This window comes from Periplaneta americana, chromosome 3, assembly GCF_040183065.1.
Source record: "Periplaneta americana isolate PAMFEO1 chromosome 3, P.americana_PAMFEO1_priV1, whole genome shotgun sequence".
In the NCBI taxonomy this organism is placed as follows: Eukaryota; Metazoa; Arthropoda; class Insecta; order Blattodea; family Blattidae; genus Periplaneta; species Periplaneta americana.
The window spans coordinates 160766810-160788840 of record NC_091119.1 but is presented as its reverse complement, the minus strand read 5'-3'; the positions used below and the strand labels follow the sequence as shown (position 1 = coordinate 160788840).

Here is a 22031-nt window from a genome sequence, read left to right as displayed (position 1 = left end):
ATACTAGGAGCGCACTCAGCTAAGCGCCGGAGCGAATTTTTCTCCTCAAGTATTAATTGTCGATATTACAGATATTATTCTGTATGACAAATTAATAAATCTATAATAGAAACTTTTTGCTTTTCAGTCCCTTTCTTTGCAATTATTTATGTAGAAAAAAATTAAGAAAAATAATGAGTTTTTTTTTTCCAAACATTGCAAGTTAGCTATTATAAAATGTTCTCCATTTTGATTTCATTTATTGTATTCCATAGATCTTATTAGCATTGAAGCTTTAAGATATGGAACAAGTCAAGAGTTATACAATTTCTTGGTGAGATGAGGTGAGGCTAGTGTTGTCCTCACATAAATGCAGAAGTAAACAGGGGTTTTCACTATGATGGTTGATATAAAATAAAAAATGACAAACAGCTTAAAACTCCAAGCACTTAGTGACCTCCTAAAGATGAAAATATATATATATTTTTTTTTTTTGCAGAAGAGAGACCTAAGGCTTAAACTGCAGCATGAGGCTTATTGTGCTCACCACTCCTGTTCTGTGAATGATAGCTTATACTTGTAGCCAAATGGCCACACTCTTGTACAAGTACCATACTGTACATCATGCCACACTGTGCACTTAGCCCAGGCTATGTTATAGAATAGATGATGATATGTGACTTAATGATGGCGAAATGACTCCGAGATCCAAAGCCAAAGGTCACCTAGAAATTCTGCTTCAATTGGTTGAAGGAAAACCCTCGGACCACCTCCTGAATTAATCACTGTATCAACATAATCAACAACAATGATGACGTAACAAATGGTGTCAATTCCACTACAGGCCAAATGGGTCCAGAAGCTGACAGGGGAGTTAAATCTCCAACCTTTACTGACAAGCTGCATAAATGACAGTAAAGATGTCAGTTCTATGTGCCCGTCACATTTACCCCCCAAGGAAATGTCCCTAGTACTAATTTCTGTTAGAAGTTGAGTAAACCCCAGGGCCGAAAAGATTAGGTCAATGGGAATTGAACCCGTGACCTTTCGACATTGCAGCATTATGCCTTAACTGCGATGGTACCACTTGCCCCCACAGGGTTCATTTACATGTCATAAATCTGTGACACGGAATCTATAGCTTTATTTCCCTTCTAGAGGAAACCATGCTTAGAATTTTATCTCTTTTTAAAATTCATCATCCTCAGTCACGTTTGAGCCCACGAACTTTAGGTCTAATGAACTGATGGTAAAAGAAGCATTTCTGGATTAGCAGTGTAATTGTAGATCAAACAAAGGAGCTGGAACAGATTTAAGAGTTTATGTATACCGTAACTTAGAACAGAACTATTTTTCTGAAGCATAACTACAGCAGGAAAGGAAATATTGGGCACACAAAAATTTGCACAGAATATTAAAGAAAACATAAATATTTTGCTCACTTGTTTCATTTATTGGAAATTTTCAAGTCAGGGGGCAGGATATGTTGAGAACAATATATCAAATATAATATTATGGTAATTACAGCTGCACAGAAAAAATCTTCAACATGAAGGAAACAAGAACAAGATATACATATATATTTATGTATATATATAAAAGTGGAAAATTATTTACAAGCAACATTTTGATATGGAAAGATGTGGGTAATTAAAGGGTTGACTTGTATGATACATGTTTTAAATCGACATAAATATGCCTTCTTTTTTTCTCTTTTTCTTTGCAAAATATAAACACACAGATGTCTTTTAAGACTCTTGCGCTGAACATTTTTAAAATAGTGATTTCATAACAGAGTTATTCTTTTTAAGCAGCTAACATTATTCTAGAGTTTTCTGGTTCTTAAAATAAATACACTTAGTCAAAATACAACAAATATGACTGAAGAGTCACAGTAATTTAAGATCTAGGATATAAATACTCGCCTTAGGCAAGTTATTGTTCAGGCCATGAGGACAGATTTCAATTCTACAAACACATTTTTCATCCTGTCCTCTGCATTTCAGATTTAAACATTTCAACAACTGTCAGAATCTCCAACATCACATTCCAAAGAATAAACAACAAATTCACTTTATCAACTTTGTAAATATTAATGCTATATTCTTCTTCATTAATATTCGGGATATGTTAATGCTTATAAACCCATTAGGAAATTGTTGCATAGACCTTGGGAACAATCTAAACTTTAAAGTTATTTTGTTTAGTATTATTAATAGTAAAATAACAATATGAAGTATGAAGACCCAACTACTGGAGGTGGGAATGGGGTTTCAACTATAGATGGTAGAATATTAACACTTTAAGTGTTCATGTCTAATACTGATTTATTATATAGCATCTCTACTGAACTAAGTGTTTGAGTGCCCTTCCTTTGTAATATATTTACTGTTTAAGACATACTTTGGCACTGATCTATTTATTTTGCAAAATATGCTTGTCTTTATATAAAATATAATACATTATGGTATTTTGGGAAAAAATCAGGTACAAACAAGACTTCTGTTCTCTTAATAATTTAAAAATTGTTAGGGAATTAATCCTATGTTTTACAACAAATTCTATTTTGAAATATGCCCTCATGGATCTAATCTTCAAGAAGAACAGAGTTGTCTATTAATTTTAAAGATCTGAAGGATCGACAGTATCTTTATCAAAATATGTGATGTCTCAACAATGTGTTGACAGAAAAGAAAAGAAATAATATTTCACATTTGAGGCGAAAGAGAACACATGCATGGTACAGTATATACTAACAGCTAGGGTTTAGCTGCCTCCAAGTTATTATTCAAGTCAGTCAGCTACTTGTAAGTAATGAGGAACTCTTAAGAAATGTGCAAAATCAACCACTTACTGTAGAGCAAAATACTGGTCCAGAGAATAACTATACTCATGCATCTGTCTACCTCCTTTTCTTCATTATTTCGCTCTTGTAACACATTCATCAGTTTACTAAGTAAGAGACATCTTAAAGTGTGGCCGAAAAGTAGAAATTCTAGCACAGCACTGGACTACGTGTAATGTGACACAGAAAAAGAATTTTTATACTCTATAAGTTACAGTATTTATAAATATGTTATTATATGATAGTGAAATGTGTTTTCTATATACATTAACTTGTGTCTTGTGTTGTGTGTCACATGACTTATAAATCTACGATATTGACACTGATATTAAAATGGATAACAATTTGAAGTTTTCTGATGCATGTGGCTGCACACGGCTATTCTCAGTCAGAAGGTGACATGACGTCACTATACATGGGTCAGTGTTTCGTCACTAGATATTATTTTTTTTAGGGAAAGAGGTACGTATAAAGAAAATAAATATAACTGAAAGATACACCTAGTAAATTACTGTAACAAAAGTAAACTACACACGTATTTGGATATGCTCTCAAAGAGAAGAAATTGCGTAATCACTCTCTCTTCCTTTCGAGATATAATTTCCATATAATCACGAGACATGTGGTGTTTAAAACTATCTCCACAGACTTCAAGTATTAAATTATGAAGTAAAATTATAGTTACTGGTACTCTGCAAAATTTAGGCGACTTAATTTATCTCTCCCGTAAATAAATTCAGAAGTTTAGGTACGTAAAAATACGTTTGATACAGTAATTTTTGCATGTGCCAGTTCTGATATACCTACAGTGTATTATCTTGATCAAAATGTAATATGCATATCGTTATTTCCTTTTCCAAATTAATATTCAAAGAACAGGGTACATTTTTAATAGGTTGTGATTACATTTACAGCAAAGCAGACAAAAAGTATAAATAAATTATATTTACCCTTTTACATGGGATGAGTGAAGAAATAGTTATAGAAACTCAAAATATTTTGTTTAGACTAACAGGGGTAGTTACACTTATTATTTATTTTTTTATACCTACAGTGTATTATCTTGATTAAAATGTAATATGCATACCGTTATTTCCTTTTCCAAATTAATATTCAAAGAACAAGGTACATTTTTAATAGGTTGTGATTATATTTACAGCAAAGCAAACAAAATGTATAAAGAAATTATATTTACCCCTTTACATGGGATGGGAGAAGAAATAGTTATAGAAACTCAAAATATTTTGTTTAGACTAACAGGGGTAGTTATACGTCTTATTATTATTTTTTTTAATATAACGTTAGAGAGGACAGTTTATAAGTATTATTTTAAACTTTTCAAGCTTGTTAATTTATTAAAACTGTATTGTCACATGCCATATTCATATTCTTTACAATCTTTAATATACTGTTTATTATGTCATTACTGGTATTGTTTTGGAAGAGGGAAGAAGTGTATTCATCCTTGTTTATTATTAGTTCAAACAAGAACTTTGCCTTCAATAACTAAAATTTTCCATACCCAGTAAGCAGAAAAACTGACATTACTTCTTTTGAATCCATATTTAAAATTTTCCCAACGATTTTAATTCGATTTGTTAAAATGTAATAATTCATGTAATTACTTACTGTAAATATAATATGTAAGATAGGTACCGGTACATAATTATCATATTTTTCATTTGTCTTCTGTTTTTAATACTGTCCGACATGTGACTCAAATTTACTCGTTACTTTTTCAAGAAAACAATTTTACAGAGTTAGTAATTCTGCATGTCAGTGTCATGTACTAAACTTAAAAGAGAGAAAGAAGAACAATGCTGATGATAATTTTTATGATAAATAGTCATATTAACATTTTTTGGAGGAAAAAAAACGTTCATTATGAGAAGAATTTTTTTTATTGCAGTACGCTACATATTTCACTGTTAATGAGTGACTACCGGATGCTTTTTTTTTTTTTGCTACTCTGTAATATACACTTAAATTAGTATTACCTCATAATGATTCTAAAGTCATTTCTTTATTAATTTTATAATGTAAATAATTTATTACTGAAGAGTAAGTGGCTATAGAGTAGCCTACACTTACTTGCAGAAATAATTATGGTCCATCATACATAGAATATAAAAAAAGTGATGAATTATTGAAAATATCGGTAAAACCAGTTACAGTAAGGTGACTTATTTATCAAAAATACCGGTAATTGAATATATGCAGAGGAAATATTTATTATTATTACTCACCTTTACAATTATTTATGGTACTCCCATCTCTTCAATAGAATAAAATATTAATCTAAAATCACTTTGTTCATATTAATTGTGGTTTAAGAATTACCAATATAGCATTTACACATCTTGATTGCACAATTTTTAACACTATATCACTTAGGAATATAATTTATGGCGATCACTTTCACGTGTTAATTGTGAATTAAGTTTATAAATAACTAGTTCTGAAGATGGCTCCTACTAAGCTGAAACTAGTCAACTAGGTAGGCCTATTTATAAACTTAGTTCATATTAAACACGTGAAAGTGATCACCATAAATTTTATTACATTTCTATAGCGTTTAATTGTATTCGATTTGAAAAAAAATTTAAAGTGGTACTGGTACTGAGATGGTACACTGTTTCACAAATTTTGAGACAGTTTTATTTCCAATGTATCTTTCAACCTGTCTCTGCGTTTGATACCTATAATATTCTAAATAGCCATGAGGAAAATACGGATAAAGTTGTATTATGAATGAATTGTACTACAGAAACTAATATTACAAATACCGGTAATAGTTATTTAATAAGAAACACTGACCCAAAAGATGAAGTTTGGGAATTATACGTAGCTGCCATTCTTCAATACAAATTATGCTTTCTATTTATGTATATATATATTTACCTTATGCTAATATTCAGCTTTTATTACTTGCTGCAATAGATAATTTTTCTTGATTGGCCGTGGACTGGGAAAGCTATTGGTAGTTTCTATGAAACACAGCTAATGTTATTCTGCTGAATTAGGGGTGCTGAAAATTATAGGACTTTATTAATGTCTTTTTCATGTTATTTAAACTGTGTCATAATCATAACCTAGGCTACTCAAAAGTATGATCAATATGCAATCAGTGCATTCTATCTTACCAGTAAAGATTAACAAATCCTCTTGTGCAAAAGGATATATTCCAACTTCATCAGACATTCTGTGCCACAATAGGTAGGCCTACTTATTAGTGTAGTGACTGAAAGAGACGTTATATAAAATCGGGGTAATTTATACATATATTTTGTGCACTGGACTTAAAATAAATTACATTTTTCTAATAAAATTATAAAAAAGTGCTATTTACGTGATGCAACTAACGTAGTTTGGCAAATGCTTTCATACTCACCGTAGTAATAAAAAATATGGCACAGAAAAAAAACCTGGCCCCCATTGAATGATAGTGTGGCAAGCTGATTGTCACTCAAAGAACAACCATTTGTGTTAATTGAGCACTCTACTTTCTACAGCGTGCTTAGTCAGAAAAACGTAATAAATGCAATAGCAGACATGTCCAATTTGTTGAAATACATCCTTGATTTTGGTGCATGTATACATATCAACATTGGATAAAACAAATATATCTTCCTTCATGTACATTTTATATTCCCATCTTCATAAATTATTAAATAAAAATATTACATTTTATAAATTTTTCTCCGTTTATATTGGGCACACAACATTGCTTTTGTAAATAGTGGCTGCTGTAAGCTACAATACGTACATCATTAAATACTTTTATTAAATAACTGAGACGGTTCCCAACCAGCAGGATTGCGTAATAAAATCATCACTTATTTTTATTAAACAAGATTAACTGTACAGAAATACAGAATAGTCGTTTACAATATTATAAAAATTGATCTTTGATGTAACAATGACAATTTTTTATATAATTTAACAAATAATATAATGTTTACTATATGGTTGCTCTTACTTCTACAACTTAGTCACTTGTATTACGATACAGTATATCACAGACAAAAATGTCGCCTATCTCTTACATACCGATATTCTTTCTGAATAAATATGTTTTAGTGTTGAGATAAGTAACGCTGCCTAATGGATTAAACATGTTACAAATAAAGCAAGTATTATTTCGGCGATAAGTATGTTTGTCAATATAATGGGAGAAATTCTGAGGCAATATTTTGCGACATCAGGATATGTATTGAAATACTGATGCATACGAAAGTTGTATTTCTTTTTGGAGAGATGGGGAAGAGAACAATGGTTGAATAAAAAACATAAAAATTAGGAGCTGTCTGGTACAAGTCGGAAGTGCTAAAACAGTCATTCCTTCTATCAAAGACAGTCAACTGGCATAAAAGTATAGTACGGTATAGAATTTCACGAATGTAAGAGGAAGTACTACTCGAGTATATACAAGGTAAATACATTCTTAGCAGGGGCGGAAGCAAGGGGGGGGGGATTAAGGGGATATATCCCCTCCCGAAATTTGGAGAAAAATACGAAACAAGAAACAAAAATAATATTGATTTTAATTCGTGAATGTACGTAGGAATTAGAAGGTTTTCCACGTAAATTCTCTTTGCTAAAATGTTAAATATACGTATCTTTGCATTGAAAGAAATCCCTATATCTGGGATTTTTCGAGCCTCTGCTTCGCAACTCTGATCCACTGCCCACTGGAGATTAGCACTGTTCTCTGACACTTACTACAAGAGATCCAACGCAAGAGGACTAATAATATAACTCGTTATGAGTGACTAAGTGGCCAGGATCCGACGGAATAAGCACCATCTTAAATCACAAAGTGATTATTTTTTGCATATCATGATATGCACCTCTGCACATGTATGGACATTGTGCCATTGTCATACATTTCTATGACGCAGTGCATGAGGGTAGGCCACTAGAGGGAACCCAAGAAGTGGAACTTAAACTGAAAGGATTCGATCTGACATCGGGATGGGAATCCAGTGTGGCTTAGTGGATAAAGCATCAGCACGTAGAGCTGAAAACCCGGGTTCCACTCTTCCATCATCATATGATGACGCAGAATTTCTGCACTGAAATATTACCGTATGTACTTCGGTACATCGTAATATAAGCCATACAGAAACCAACATTTTTAGTGTCAATGATTGTAGCTAGCAATGTTTTTATCCTGTCACATGGTTTAGCCAGTCTACTACAGTCAGAACAGATGGACCTTAAGACATGCATTGAACTATGTGAGAATCTAGAAAGAGAACTGGAAGATTTTCGTTTAAATTTTCAGCCAGTGAACCTAGAGGCAAAAAGTGTTGCTGAACTTACTGGAATTACGCTGGAAATTCCAAGAACTGCAGGGAGACAAACACAGCATTCTAACTTCAAGACAGAGAGTCCTGAAGAGTATTTTAGGCTTTCAATTCTCCTTCCCTTCTTACATTATTTTATTAGTCAGCTCAAGGACAGGTTTTTAAATCATAAGGGAATCCTAAAGTCCATACAAACTTTGCTGCTTAAAAACAGTGCGAGCATCAGATGAAGATTTAGAAACTGCTGTTGAGGCTATAGTAAATCAGTGGCCCAGTGATGTTGCTGCATCACCAGAGTCTTTCTTCAATGAATTGAAGATGTGGAGAAGAAATTTCCTTGATCAGAAAAGTCTTCACCTAATGCCTACTGATTTTATATCATCTTTGAACAGGTGCAATGAAATTATTTTTCCGTGCAGTCACAAGGTGCTAAAACTTTCTGCATGTTACTGTAACTACAGCAACACCAGAATGGTCGTTCTCAACACTGCAGTGTTTGAAGACTTACTTGAGGAGCGGACAGATTAAATGGACTGGTCTTGATGATGATACATAAAAATGTAGAAATAAAAGCTTATGAAGTACTGGATGAAATGTCTGAGAAGCCTCGTCACCTTCTTCTGTAAATATCACTCTGTCATTGTTTTTGTATTGCAGTCATTGTAAATATTAAAATTTAAAAATTGTGGTTTATTTAACAATGCTCGCAATTGCCGAGGTTATATCAGCGTCACTGGTGCGCCAGAATTTTTTCCCACAGGACTTCTTTTACATGCCAATAAATTTACCGATATGAGGCCTGTCACAATTAAGCACACCTAAGTGCCATCGAACTGTGCTGGGATAGAACCCGCAACTTCGAGCACAGAAGACTATACCGACTACACTACTCAGGCCAACTTGTAAATGTTAGTGACTCGGAAACAAATTGTGAGTATATAAACTTATTTCTCATTATTCCATTTTTACTATCTCCTCAAATCCCTCCCCGAAAAAAAATCCTGCGTCCGCCCCTGATTCTTAGCTACGGTATATAATCATTTTATGCAGAGTTGGGCAGATAAAACCAGCCAGTCTCATTTCAATTGATTTGAAATTATGTTGGCTATCCTTTCTTCCGTATGTTTAGTTACACTGTTGCTTGTTACATGCTGTAACCAACAAATTATTTATAAACTGTTCTGTTTGTTTTGTAATGTAAAGAGTTGTTTAGTGAATAAGCATGATATATTCAATACCATAGCGAATATTCATTACAGAGGCGTACATACATACATACCAGCTCTATCAAGGAAACACGGGAATTATTCAAGGACAAATATCCGCTTCACCCAATACCAGCGAAAAACAGCATTCAAAATTTGGTGTGAAAATGGCGTATGACTGGATCCATTGCAAATGTAACAAGGAACAGAGCACCTTCTATCAGAACACCTAAACTTACAGCGGGAATTCAGGAAATGGTGACTAGAATCCTCGAAAGTCCACCACGAAATTGGCTCAACAGGTTCACGCGATTAGAAGAATTTGTGAACGTGTGTTGAAGGCTTTGAAATTCAAACCGTACTGAGTGACAGCTGTGCAACAACTGAAGGAGCCCGATAAGGATAAACGTGTAAATTTCTGCTGCTGATTGTTGAATATGGTTACAGACGGTTGTTTGGACCCGTTGTTATTTATCATGACTGATGAGGTTTGGTTTCATCTATCGGGATATGTAAACTCCCAAAACAGCAGGTATTGGACGTCAGATAATCCTAATCTAGTGTACGAGCAACCCCTACACGACCAAAAGATCGGTGTGTGATGCACTATGACTGCAAAACGCATTATTGGTCCAATATTCTTTGACACCACAGTCAACATGGATATACAGTATACTTCACCTTCTTGGATGAATTTTATCCCCAACTAACAGAAGAGGAGAGTAATTATTGCTTCTTTGAACAAGATGGAGCAACAACTCATACATCTGAGAGGTCACGCGTCCACGCCTGTGGAGTAACGGTTAGCACGTCTAGCCGCGAAGCCAGGTGGCCCGGGTTCGATTCCCGGTCGGGACAAGTTACCTGGTTGAGGTTTTTTCCGGGGTTTTCCCTCAACCCAATATGAGCAAATGCTGGGTAACTTACGGTGTTGGACCCCGGACTCATTTCACCGGCATTATCACCTTCATCTCATTCAGACGCTAAATAACCAAAGCTGTTCATAAAGCGTCGTAAAATAACCTACTAAAAAAAAAAAAGAGGTCACGCGTATTCATCAGATGTTCATTGAAGAGCAAACTGTGAGCAAAGGCTTGTGGCCACCGCGGTCACCAGACTTGTCGACATATGCCTTTTATTTCTGGGGGTACTTGAAGGGGAAAGTGTACGAGCAGAATCCCCATACTATTGATAAACAGAAGGATAACATCAGGAATAGCATCCACATTATCACCTGTGAAAAATTGGCACGTGTCTATATGTACCTGTTAAGATGTGCAAAGATGTTACTAGATGTTGTGGAGAGCACTTTCAACATTTATTATGAAGGTTAGTACAGGATACATTTATTAATTTTATTCCATTTCTTTGAAAAAGTTTGTTTCAAATTATACGAGATGAAACGGGCTGGTTGTATCTGCCCAATACTGTAGTATATGCATGGATTACTCAATACTGGTAATAATTTTTAATGTAAGCTAAATGTATTTAATTTTACATAATAAATATGGAGTTTTGTTAATTTAGTTCGGCCAAATACAAGAGAAAGGATTTTAAAAATATTTTTTCCAGTTCTGTATAATGGATAAAAGATTTGTCAGGGCAAAGATTACATTTAAAAATTTTGTTGTTATATTGGTAAAGAATTGTAACAATTTTATTATATTGTTTCAATGAGATGTAAGGAAGATGGCGTATTTCAGTTTATATTCCTGAATATTTGTTTTATTTTCGTACATGTGATTCCATATTCAGTGAAACAATTTACAGGAAATATAGATGTATTACGATTTGAAACAAATAAAAATAATTGATGAAATTGAAGTTCAATCCATTTTATTTTATATGTAGGCCCTAATATTATGCCAATATAATTAAAGAAATACAATTTTCTCAGAGAAAGGACTGAAGTATCTATTAATTTGAGCACATAAGTACTTCTTCTGAAAAAAATCACTTAAGTTATTACATAGTTAAGTACGTTTAATTTCATGTATTAATTATGTTTTTACTTATTTCCTAAATTCTTACTTTAAACAAACTACATGAACAGTGGACTGCACTAACAGATTAGTACCAGAATTCAGTAATGAAGCATGACTTATGGATATGATATTTTTCAGTCACTTTATCCTATATAATTCAGACTAGCATTTTGGCAACCAGCTCTCTGGAATGACATTTTACGCAGCGATTTAGAGCAGCCTAAAGTTGAAATAGATGAAATGGAATGAAAGTATAATTATTTCTGTTACTTCACATTTCATGAATGTACTTGTCTTGAAATGCATACCAGTAAAATGTTTATGTAAAATTTATGTTAATATATAGAAATACAAATTGGATTTTGTATAATAAATTTAGAAAGGGGAAGGTTGGGAACCATCAGAGGCCTCTTATTTTTAATTACGAGTGATGTACAACATTACTGGATGTTATTCGTTTAATTTAAGCTATCATAGTAATTATTGGTCCAGTGTAGTGTCTGACAATGTGCCCAATATGTATGCCATGTCTATTGGGATATCAAAATAACACTTCAATGCAATCTTCTTTCCAGAAGACAACAAGCCACAATAGGGAAACAGAAACTTATTTGTCAGTTGTCACATTTCACCAGACATGTCAAGTAATAAATAGGAAATAGACAACATTGAACTGTACACAAGAATAGTGAGGCAATAGAGCTATCAACAATAAATATAAAAAACTCTGTGCATGTATAAAGATAAATTGGATGTGACAAATGTAACAAAAAATATATTAAAATTTTTTATGTGTAGTTGGAAAGGAGCACGTACGTTAGATAAAACGAGTATGAAAGACTGAAAGTAAAACCGTACTCCACATGCGAGCACGGCAGTAGAAAGTGGTGGATGATTTACGTACGGGTCATGGCTGCAGAGTTTGGATTGACAACAACTCATAATACGAGGTATTGTACACAGTACGTAAAAGTATCACAGAAAGTTTCTTATGACTAGACTTGGGCAACAACAAAAACTCATACAAAACTCCTAAGAATAATTACAAGCCAGTCAGACAGGACAAGGAGGCAGTCGGATATACCTGCACGTTAAGGCCATATCAGGTGCTTTGCCTGCCACGTCAGTCTGATTCCACAGTCTGATCGTGAATGAGATCTCGCATATTACTCGGCTAATAGAATGCAATGTGATATGTTACTTACTGATCAGCCAGCTTGATATAATAATTAAGTTCTCGTCACTGTCTCCTTGTCTCTTAACCGCTGGTCTGTACATGTTGATAGAAGAGTTGTAAACCTGCTCCAGGTGAGAGAGATGGGGTTTTCTTTACGTCTCTTACGCCGGGCCTCCTACATTAATTGTTCCAGACTAAATCCAAGTATCCTTCAAGACTTCCACACCCTGAGTTTCCTAAGGGAGACTTTTTTGAGTCGTGACACAGTAGTCCTGAGGTCTGCATCCCTCGCCTCGTCGTCACTGAGTGTCTCGCCCTCGGAGTGCACCTCCCGGGTCTGCTGTGGCACGGACGCCCTGGCCATACGACCGCGGTCCGTCAGTGCGATCACACGCCCACTGGCTAAACGCATCCCCTCACTTCCTAGCGGAAACTTGGGCTTGGTGCTGCGGGCCGTGGTAGGATCACTTAACGCTTCCTGTACTGGAACTTTCTCCTTGTTTCCGGCACTCATACTCGCCCTGTGTCCCACATAGAGTCCCTTGCTGAGTCTCTCGAGAGTGGCGGTGCGGAGGTTGGCTGCCACGCGATGACGCCTTCCCGATGGCGGGGTCACTTGATCGCGTTCCCTCAGGATGAACCGCCCCAGAGTCTGCCAGTGTGCCTGGGTGCTGTAAACATTCTCGTCGTCCCCTAGCACTCGTTGCTGACGATTGCCACTCCCACCCCCTGCACTACCCCACTCCAGTTCCTCAACCAGTACGAACCGCGCCGGGTCCTCCATGCGCCTAGCCTTCACAAGGGCCTGTGCCAGCACATCCTGAGCGCACGAGCTCAGTGGCACCTTGAGAATAGCGTAAGGGATCTCTGGCGAGACATTATACACACACACTAAGAAAGTGTCGGCCTCCTCCCACGTGCGGAGCTGCTGCTGTTCCTGGTGGATGCTGTCGGATGTTGCACCAGCTCCTGTGGCATCGCCCCCCATGCAGGAGGGCATGGAGCGGCGCTCCCGCCCTGCAGTGCTTCTGATAGACGACAACCAAGCCCTACTGCTGGGGTCGTCCCCCATCCTCTTCAACAGGAAGCGACCTTCGCCCTGCCACTGCGCCTGGGCCTGCAGAGGCCTCTCTTGCAGATCTAGAACTCTCTGGGTGGCAGGTACGTCCCTATCCTTCTTCTCCCAACTCCTTGCTACTTCTTCTACCAGAATATAGTCGTGCACCCTGTCTGCTCCTAGGCCAGCCTTCTGCAGTGCTTGCAGAACCACTTCCTGAGTCGTGCTCTCCTGGGTTATCTTGAGGATCGTGTAGGGTTCGTCGGGCACGACACCATGAACCATCAGGAAGAACATCCTTCTCTTGAGAGGAACTGCGCCGCCGGAATAGTCTTTCTTGATGGCCACTGCCTCCGGCATGCTGTCTCGGCCATGCTTCGCAGATCCACCAAGGCTACCCCTGGCACCCATGTGTATTGCATCGCCGTTCTCCACAGAGCCCCCATTATAATCGAGACTCTCTTCTTCAGCGCGGGAGTACACGAACAGCGTGGAGAGTTGCAGAGGCTGGTTCTGCGGAGAACGAAGCCTCACGTGTCGATATCCCGGCCGCAGGCACTTTAGCGGAAGCACACGTTGTGCTAACAGGTGGTTTGTTCCCGCATCTAAGACGCTGAAACGAAGAAATGCTAGGTCACGAAACATCACTTGGAAGAAGAAAGTATCATTCCAGATAGGATTTAGCGCGTTCCGTTGTATCACTTTCGTTTTCTGCTTGTTGCAGTCCACTGGAATTCCCACTACCTCCACCTCCACGTAGGTGCTCGCTGTCAGGTTGCTCTGACACACGTACTGTCCTGATAAAATGTTTAGAATGAGATGCGACGAATGTAGACCATCGAATTCTTTGTCCCACGGATTGAAGCGCCGGTACATCATGTGTCCACGATCCCACATCACCGAGGGCTTCAGCACATACCCGCAGCGGCCGTTCTGTTCGAACATCGCGGCATTTAGATGCAGGGCCGCGTCTTCAGTCTGATAGTTTAGTGCAACCATTTGAATACCAAAGGCCCAAAAGATGACAGGATTGAAGTTTGACGAGTCTATCCTCATGCCGGCGGGATACGTTCGCATGAGCTGTGTTTCTGTATGCGCCACCAAAGCGTGAGGTTGTTTGCGACACAGTTTCTTGGCCGTGTTCTCGTTGAGGGAGGAACACTGGTAGCACGGGTGGTGCAAGTTGGCACGCTGTTTCGCATAGGAATGTTGCTCGGAAGCTGTGGAGCCTGTTGCAATGCTGCTGCCGATGCCGGATGTCATGGACAGAGAGACCGAACCTCCGCTGGAAGCTTGTGTGGCAGCAGACGTGGGCGTGGCCGGCGTGCTGGTGATGATCGCCGGGGGTGGCATGGATACGCCACCCACGCTGCTCTTCTTCATGATGACACCAGAGCTCACGGGACCCCCTGTCCTCTTGCACTTCACTGAGCTGTTGGGGCTGATGGTGTTCAATCCACGAAACTTGATGGCCTGCAAGTAAAATGTCAATTTATATTAACATCTCTAGCAAATTTAACTCTCTGCTAATGTACAACGTATTTTCCTGTGTATAAAATGTACCGTACTCTTACATTTTGATCAATTTTATATAATAAATAGGGAACGGATTTCTAATTCCGTACCTACTTGTATTTTGTTTGCTACGTCCTAGACCAGCCACGTCAAGCTCGGCCACTGGTGGCATCTGCCACAGGCTTGCCACAAGCTCGGACCCAGCCCTCTCGTGCCCCCAAGCTGCTAGTACAGTGCTTTGGCAGGCGAAGACGTAAGAATTTCAAGTCCAAGAAATGGCGGATCTAAATTCATAGACATGATCCGCGCTGAATCCCCTACTTTGCGTAGATTTTTTAATATAGAATGTGTTCTTATGTAGGCTTGTGGCATATCATATACAATGCTTAATATGCAAACAGTAACAGATCGATTAAATAAATGGAGGAAAAAATGAACAGTGGTAAATTGGACACCATCGTGAAAATTTGTGAACTTTCAAAATGCCTCGAAATTCAAAAGTTGAGAGAATGCAAAAGTGGAGACGAGCACAACAGGAGAAAAGGATATTCCAAGAAGATCAAATAAGTCACCACTGCAGAGCAAAACGCACGTAACCTCTGTGGACTCATGTGTCTGTAGAACAGCGAGACATATCACCACAGCCATCTATATCAACTCAAAGAGTGACTCTGGATACTGTACAACGAAACACAGATAAATTGTCCACTTAGTAATGTCCATAAATTATACGTCCACTCTTTTATGTCCAGTACTTGAATGACCACGAAATAAGGACCACAATTAGTAAGTCCAAATAGTAGAATGTTCATAATTTCTGAAGCCCACAAAAGAAATTATTGTGTTAGGCCATTAATAAAATATATTATAACATTAATGTACATATAAAAATACAGTACCGGTATTGTGTAAAGTAATAATGCCTATCTGAACTACTTATTTCCTGACTTTATTTATGTATGACTTTTCAATGCGATGTCTAACATTTTGGTGGCCTCTAACCTGCTCCAAAATAAAGTGATATGTGTGAAAATTTGAAGCATAAATCTGTTATTCCAACCTTAACGGCATTTGTAATGTCTTGTTGACTTATCAAAACTTGATCATAAACATTCCATATTTTACATTCGAAACTATATGGCCTTGCCCTTCTTCTTTCCCTGGCTAATGTTCCCTTACATAGGCTCTGTGTATGTTCGTACAATGCTTATTCCTTTACATAGGGTTTAATTGTATCGGTATCTATATGACTATTAAATATGTTCAATACATCCATCATTGGCACAAATGTGAAAGCCAAGAGTTTTTGAAGATCATTTCTCACTTGTGAGTCTTCTGATCGTCATAAGCAGATTTCTAGACCCAAAGCAACAACTTGTCACCAGATGGAGTAATTTAAATGGAAGATACATTCTTTAATTGATGCAGAAAGGAACTCTGCAGCATATTGTAGAATATGGATATCACATTAGTCGACATGAAAACTATAAACAAATCCGTAATGGACTTTTAAATATAATGGCCAAAAAATGTGAGGGCATAAATATAATTGGACGTTGTGTTTGTGGACGATGTGTCTTGGAACCTGTACAACACCACCTGGGGCAAAATGGTTACCAGATCCCAGTGATGCCCATGGAGACTAAACAGCCCATGAATGCTGTTGCCACTAGTCAGTGCCAGACTTCACAAATACCGGTACCACGTACAGCAACCAGTAGAGCAATGATAAAGTGCTCATCAGAGCAAAGTATAGCAGCATCGACATTTTCTGAAATGGGTCCATCGAGATCAAAGACAAGCAGAGTGATTCGGCATAATATGTACTCTGTAACCCATCCAACCATGAATAAACAAAACAAATTCAAAACATTTGTTTCGGCAATCTAGGTACTTTCACAGGAAAGATATTTAAAAAAACTAGTACATAAACTATGTACTGGTACCGTACTTTTGCAGGAAAACTAAAGTTTTTCAAAATTGTATAAAATAACTGCGTCATCTGATCTTGCCCCTAATTCGCCGTCTTTCTCACAATTAAATCTCTTTCTCTCTTACATCCTTTCCTTAAATGCATGAACTTGCGTCCATGCTGTTCAGTACTGAGCGTAACTAAAGGCTTCATAGCCCCTGGGAAAGTTTCAGGGTGCCCCTCTTTCACTACTTTTCAGTTCTATAAGGTGATACCATTGCACGTTTTATAATTTCAGAATAATTTCTTTACCATGCATATTACAAATACATAACTCTAAATACAGTTTAAATACAAAATGAATATTCAGAATTTATTCTAAATAAATTTTATAAATATATAACATTTTTATGCCTTAAAATTCGTTCCCTCTTGCTCGGACTTTGACAAAGTTGTATATTACTTCTTCGAAGTCAAGCTTCCTAGCTACAGACAGCTCGATGGATAGAAGTGCTAAACCTTTCAATTTTTCCTAGCCCATGGTATTTCTCAGTTTATTATTATTTTAAGTTTAGAAAGTGAATGATACGCACTGGCAGATGTAACAGGAAAGTTCAAAAACAATATGTTGTTGTTGTTTTCTAATGCCAGGCGTTTGACAATAAAGTCATTTGACCTCTTGCACTCCAATATTTTTCAAAGATATTATCATGGCCAGCCACTGAAGCACAGATTTTGAGGTGTTCCGAATCCATTTCTTGGTTTGAGTTGCACAATGGGCAGTTAGGGGACTGATATATTCCAATTCTATGTAGGTGTTTGGCCAAACAGTCATGGCCTGTTGCCAATCTAAATGCAGCTACAGACGATTTTCGTGATAAATCGGGAATTAACTGTGGATTTTGATGCAGAGAGTTCCATTTTTTCCCTTGGGATTGTGTTATCAAATTTTGTTTGTTGTAGCCTAAGTATGTAGACTTAATAAATCTTTTCACAGAGTAATACGTAGATTTAGTAACAGGTCTGTAAGTAGCAGTGCTGCCCTTCTCTGCTAAAGCATCCGCATTCTCGTTTCCCAGGATTCCACAATGGGATGGTGTCCATTGGAATACAATTCTTTTATTGAGTGATATTAATTGAGAGAGCATTTTAGTCATTTCTGCTGTTGTACAAACTTCCGTAAAACTGTATGAAAGAAGTAACTTTTCACTATCAGTAGAGAGGCTAGTTGACTTGATTGTTGTCACTTTTCAGATATCATTACTAAGTGCCAATCACATGTTAAAAATTTCTCACGGAAGTGCTGAAGAACTGTCTGTTGTACAGAGACATTTTTATGTCGTTAGGCGAGAAAATGGTGGATTACTGGCGACCTGTTCCCTGCGTGCCTGCTATGCGTGGGCTGTTACAGGTTCAGTGTAATAGATCCTCAGTCACCATATGACATTCGCTGTAGTCACAAGTCGTGTTACAAAAGTCTTGATTCTTCAAGTGTACAAAGTTAGTGTATAAAGTTTAGTGATTATTGTGTATTTAGGTAATGCCTACCAACAATTCTCATTGCGTAAAGGTATGTATATGTACATAAAGGGCAGAAGGTCGTGTGCGAAAACAAGACTTAAATTTCGAATAAAGTTTCCAAACAGACTTGTGCCTTCTGCCGAAATAATTAGAAGACTCGCTAAAAGATTTAAAGAAACAGGCTACATACGAGAAGAAATCGAGGCTAACAATGATGTGGAACTTCAGAGTGTTGTTCATTCGTTTATCAGAAGATGTTAGTTGTGTGTGGCGGCAAATGGAGGCAGTTTCAGCAACGACTGTAAGCATGGTAAGTCCAAATGATTGAACATTTATTGTTAGTAAGTACTGTTATGTATTGTAGAAGTACTGGAGAAATGGTTATGCGCTCGCTGGAAACCACGCTAGCAGTGAGCCACAAATTACCCATCATTTTCTCACCTCACATCATAATAATGTCTCTGTACTATACGTATCTGCGAGCTCCTTAGTCGATCAGCGTCACTTAAATTTTGGTTCAGGATTCTTATTATTTACTAATGCATTCTATACAAAGAAATAAATGCTATGTATTAATTTAATATATTTAATGTTGTGATCCTGTGAGCCACTGGACATTTACCAGTCCAGCCACCTGAAAGCTGTGCCTCTGAGTCTGTTTTGAAACAGCTCTAATTAATGAATTTAAATACTATTATAGTCACAATCATGCCATGGTATGAAAGAAAAATTTCACAACCTCGAGCGGGAATTGAACCTGCGACTTCCTGTTCTCCGGTCAGGCGCTCTACCACTGAGCTATCGAGTTCGTCTCACGCCAAAGGCTTGGAATTATCCTTTCATACTGGCGACTCTGTTATAGAGTACTGTCCATAGCGTCTGATCTAGTCAGCACTGCTTATGGGTTGAAAGAAACTTTACAAATGTAAACTTCATCTTACGATGTTTGGTGACGTATACACGTCCATTGATGTGACATATTAATGAATTTAAATACTATTATAGTCACAATCATGCCATGGTATGAAAGAAAAATTTCACAACCTCGAGCGGGAATCGAACCTGCGACTTACTTCCTGTTCTCCGGTCAGGCGCTCTACCACTGAGCTATCGAGTTCGTCTCACGCCAAAGGCTTGGAATTATCCTTTCATACTGGCGACTCTGTTATAGAGTACTGTCCAGTATGAAAGGATAATTCCAAGCCTTTGGCGTGAGACGAACTCTATAGCTCAGTGGTAGAGCGCCTGACCAGAGAACAGGAAGTCGCAGGTTCGATTCCCGCTCGAGGTTGTGAAATTTTTCTCTCATACCATGGCATGATTGTGACTATAATAGTATTTAAATTCATTAATATGTCAGCTCTAATTATTAGAACACCAAAAACATCTAAAAATATGCCCTCTCTGTTATATCAGCCAACAATAACAGTCATGTTCAGTAACATGTTACTTCATTTTCCATACCTGGACATAGATCACCATATCTGAAAGTTCTTTGGCAATTTGACTGCTTTGCTTTTTTGGCTTCTGTGGTTGGGAATCTTCCACATCCGTCCAGTCTGTGTCTGCAGTGTGAGATTTGAAAGGTTGTCCACGCGGAAGTGGTCCCACCACCCCAATACTGGCCCTCTCCGACCTCAATATGCTGTCATGACTCGACATGGAATCAGTTCGAGGTGGCCCCATTGATGCAGACTTGATGAGGCTTTTATCGTCTGAGGCATACATTCCCATACTCAATACCTTTTCTGTAACAGAAACAGACATATTATTTTAATTTCGAAATTAGAAAAGAAAACGTATAAAAATAAAATAAATAAGATGAAATTGTAAAAGAATATAACTAGGGAATGTGCACACATATTCATTACTTTTTTTTTTTATTTTATCGAAAAGTTTTGCAATTTGTTATATAGGCCTAGTTACTACTGGATAATAGCCTAATCTTTTTAATCAATTGTTTACAAAATACAAAATGCAGGTAAATACAATATATAAATAAAGTAAAATAATAATACTTATAACAAAAAAAAAAAAAAACAGGGGGTAGCCTATAATAATGTTTAATAAATTTGAGAGCCGAATGAGGAGTGTTCGTGTTCGATGACAGTTCAAAAATATTATTTATTACAAGATGTCACGAGACATAATCATATAGCCTACTTTGTCTTTTCGAAATTTATTTCCAAACCTATCTTCTTACTTGCTTCAAGTAAAATTCCTTTGTTTTCACTAATAGTTTGTGGATTTTCTCCTAACATATTCACGTCATCCGCATAGACAAGCAGCTGATGTAAACCGTTCAATTCCAAACCCTCTCTGTTATCCTGGACTTTCCTAATAGCATATTCTACAGCAAAGTTAAAAAGTAAAGGTGATAGTGCATCTCCTTGCTTTAGCCCGCAGTGAATTGGAAAAGCATCCAACAGAAACTGACCTATACAGTCTCTGCTGTATGTTTCACTCAGATACATGTTAATTAATCAAACTAGTTTCTTGGGAATACCAAATTCAATAAGAATATCATATAAAACTTCTCTCCTAACGTAGTCATATGGGTCTATATACCTCCTAATATCACTGAATCTCTAGGACTTTAATAACATACCCTCCAGATTTTCATCGTCATCATCATCGTCATCGTCATCATCGTCACTGAAGTCATCATTTGCAGATCCTCCACTTGTGTTGGATATGATGGAACTTGCCCTTCCAGACGACGTCTGCTTGCTGCTGGTGCTGCCTGCACCACGGACTGGCGTGTGAGAACTACTCCCATGTCGCATGGATGCAGCAGCGGCAGCAGCAGCTGCTGAGGCTGGTCCAGATGGAATTTCAGCTGTGAGCTTCTTATTCTTGATAAGAATTCGATACCGCAGCTGGGAAGGAGACGGCAATTGAGCTTCGTCATTGAAGTCAGCCTCGAAAAGGAACTTGGTCACGAGTTTTTCACCGAACACAGACTGAAAGAAAACAAAGGAAATCAATATTGGTGTTACTTCGAACAACGACAAATTTTATACTCAAATACCATTCATAAAAAATAGCAGAATTGAAGTATTTTATAATTCAAATAATAGTACATTATGCAACGAGCCTATAATGGTAGTAATTAAGACGCGAGTATGTTTATGAAACGAGCGCAAGCGAGTTTCATAATTTTCATACGAGCGTCTTAATTACCATTATAGGCAAGTTTTATACGACTTTTTATGCTCGACCATATTTCTAAATTATTCATAAGTATTCATGTTATTCTTATCTGACTGGGGAGCGGAACTGACCTTGTGCAATATCTCGTAAATTGTGACATGTGCGCAGACGCGAAAGTATTGATTTTTTCCTAGAAACAAATGTCATTGACCTTGATATAATCTAGAGAGTAAAATAAAGATTAATCTTGATATAACCTTGAAATTGATTTCGACATTGAAAAACGAGATGACAAATTGAATTTATTGGAATATTATTTACAATTAACGCTAATTATTATAGTAACAGAACATAACCTTCTGCGACAGTATTG

At 37.2% G+C, this 22031-nt stretch overlaps 1 protein-coding gene across 5 annotated transcripts in view; it reads right to left on the bottom strand.

Annotated features, from left to right (window-relative positions):
• Positions 1–3622: 3622 nt before the first annotated feature.
• Positions 3623–22031, bottom strand: part of LOC138696773 (1-phosphatidylinositol 4,5-bisphosphate phosphodiesterase epsilon-1-like) — a 561655-nt gene continuing 543246 nt past the window's right edge. For all 5 annotated transcript variants that reach the window (XM_069822163.1, XM_069822165.1, XM_069822164.1 and 2 more), the window contains 3 exons: positions 21114–21468; positions 19970–20253; positions 3623–15030 (listed from right to left, as the gene is read on the bottom strand). In XM_069822163.1, the coding sequence (XP_069678264.1) occupies positions 12712–15030; positions 19970–20253; positions 21114–21468 (2958 nt within the window). In that variant the 3' untranslated portion in view covers positions 3623–12711. The remainder of the gene's footprint in view (positions 15031–19969; positions 20254–21113; positions 21469–22031) is intronic.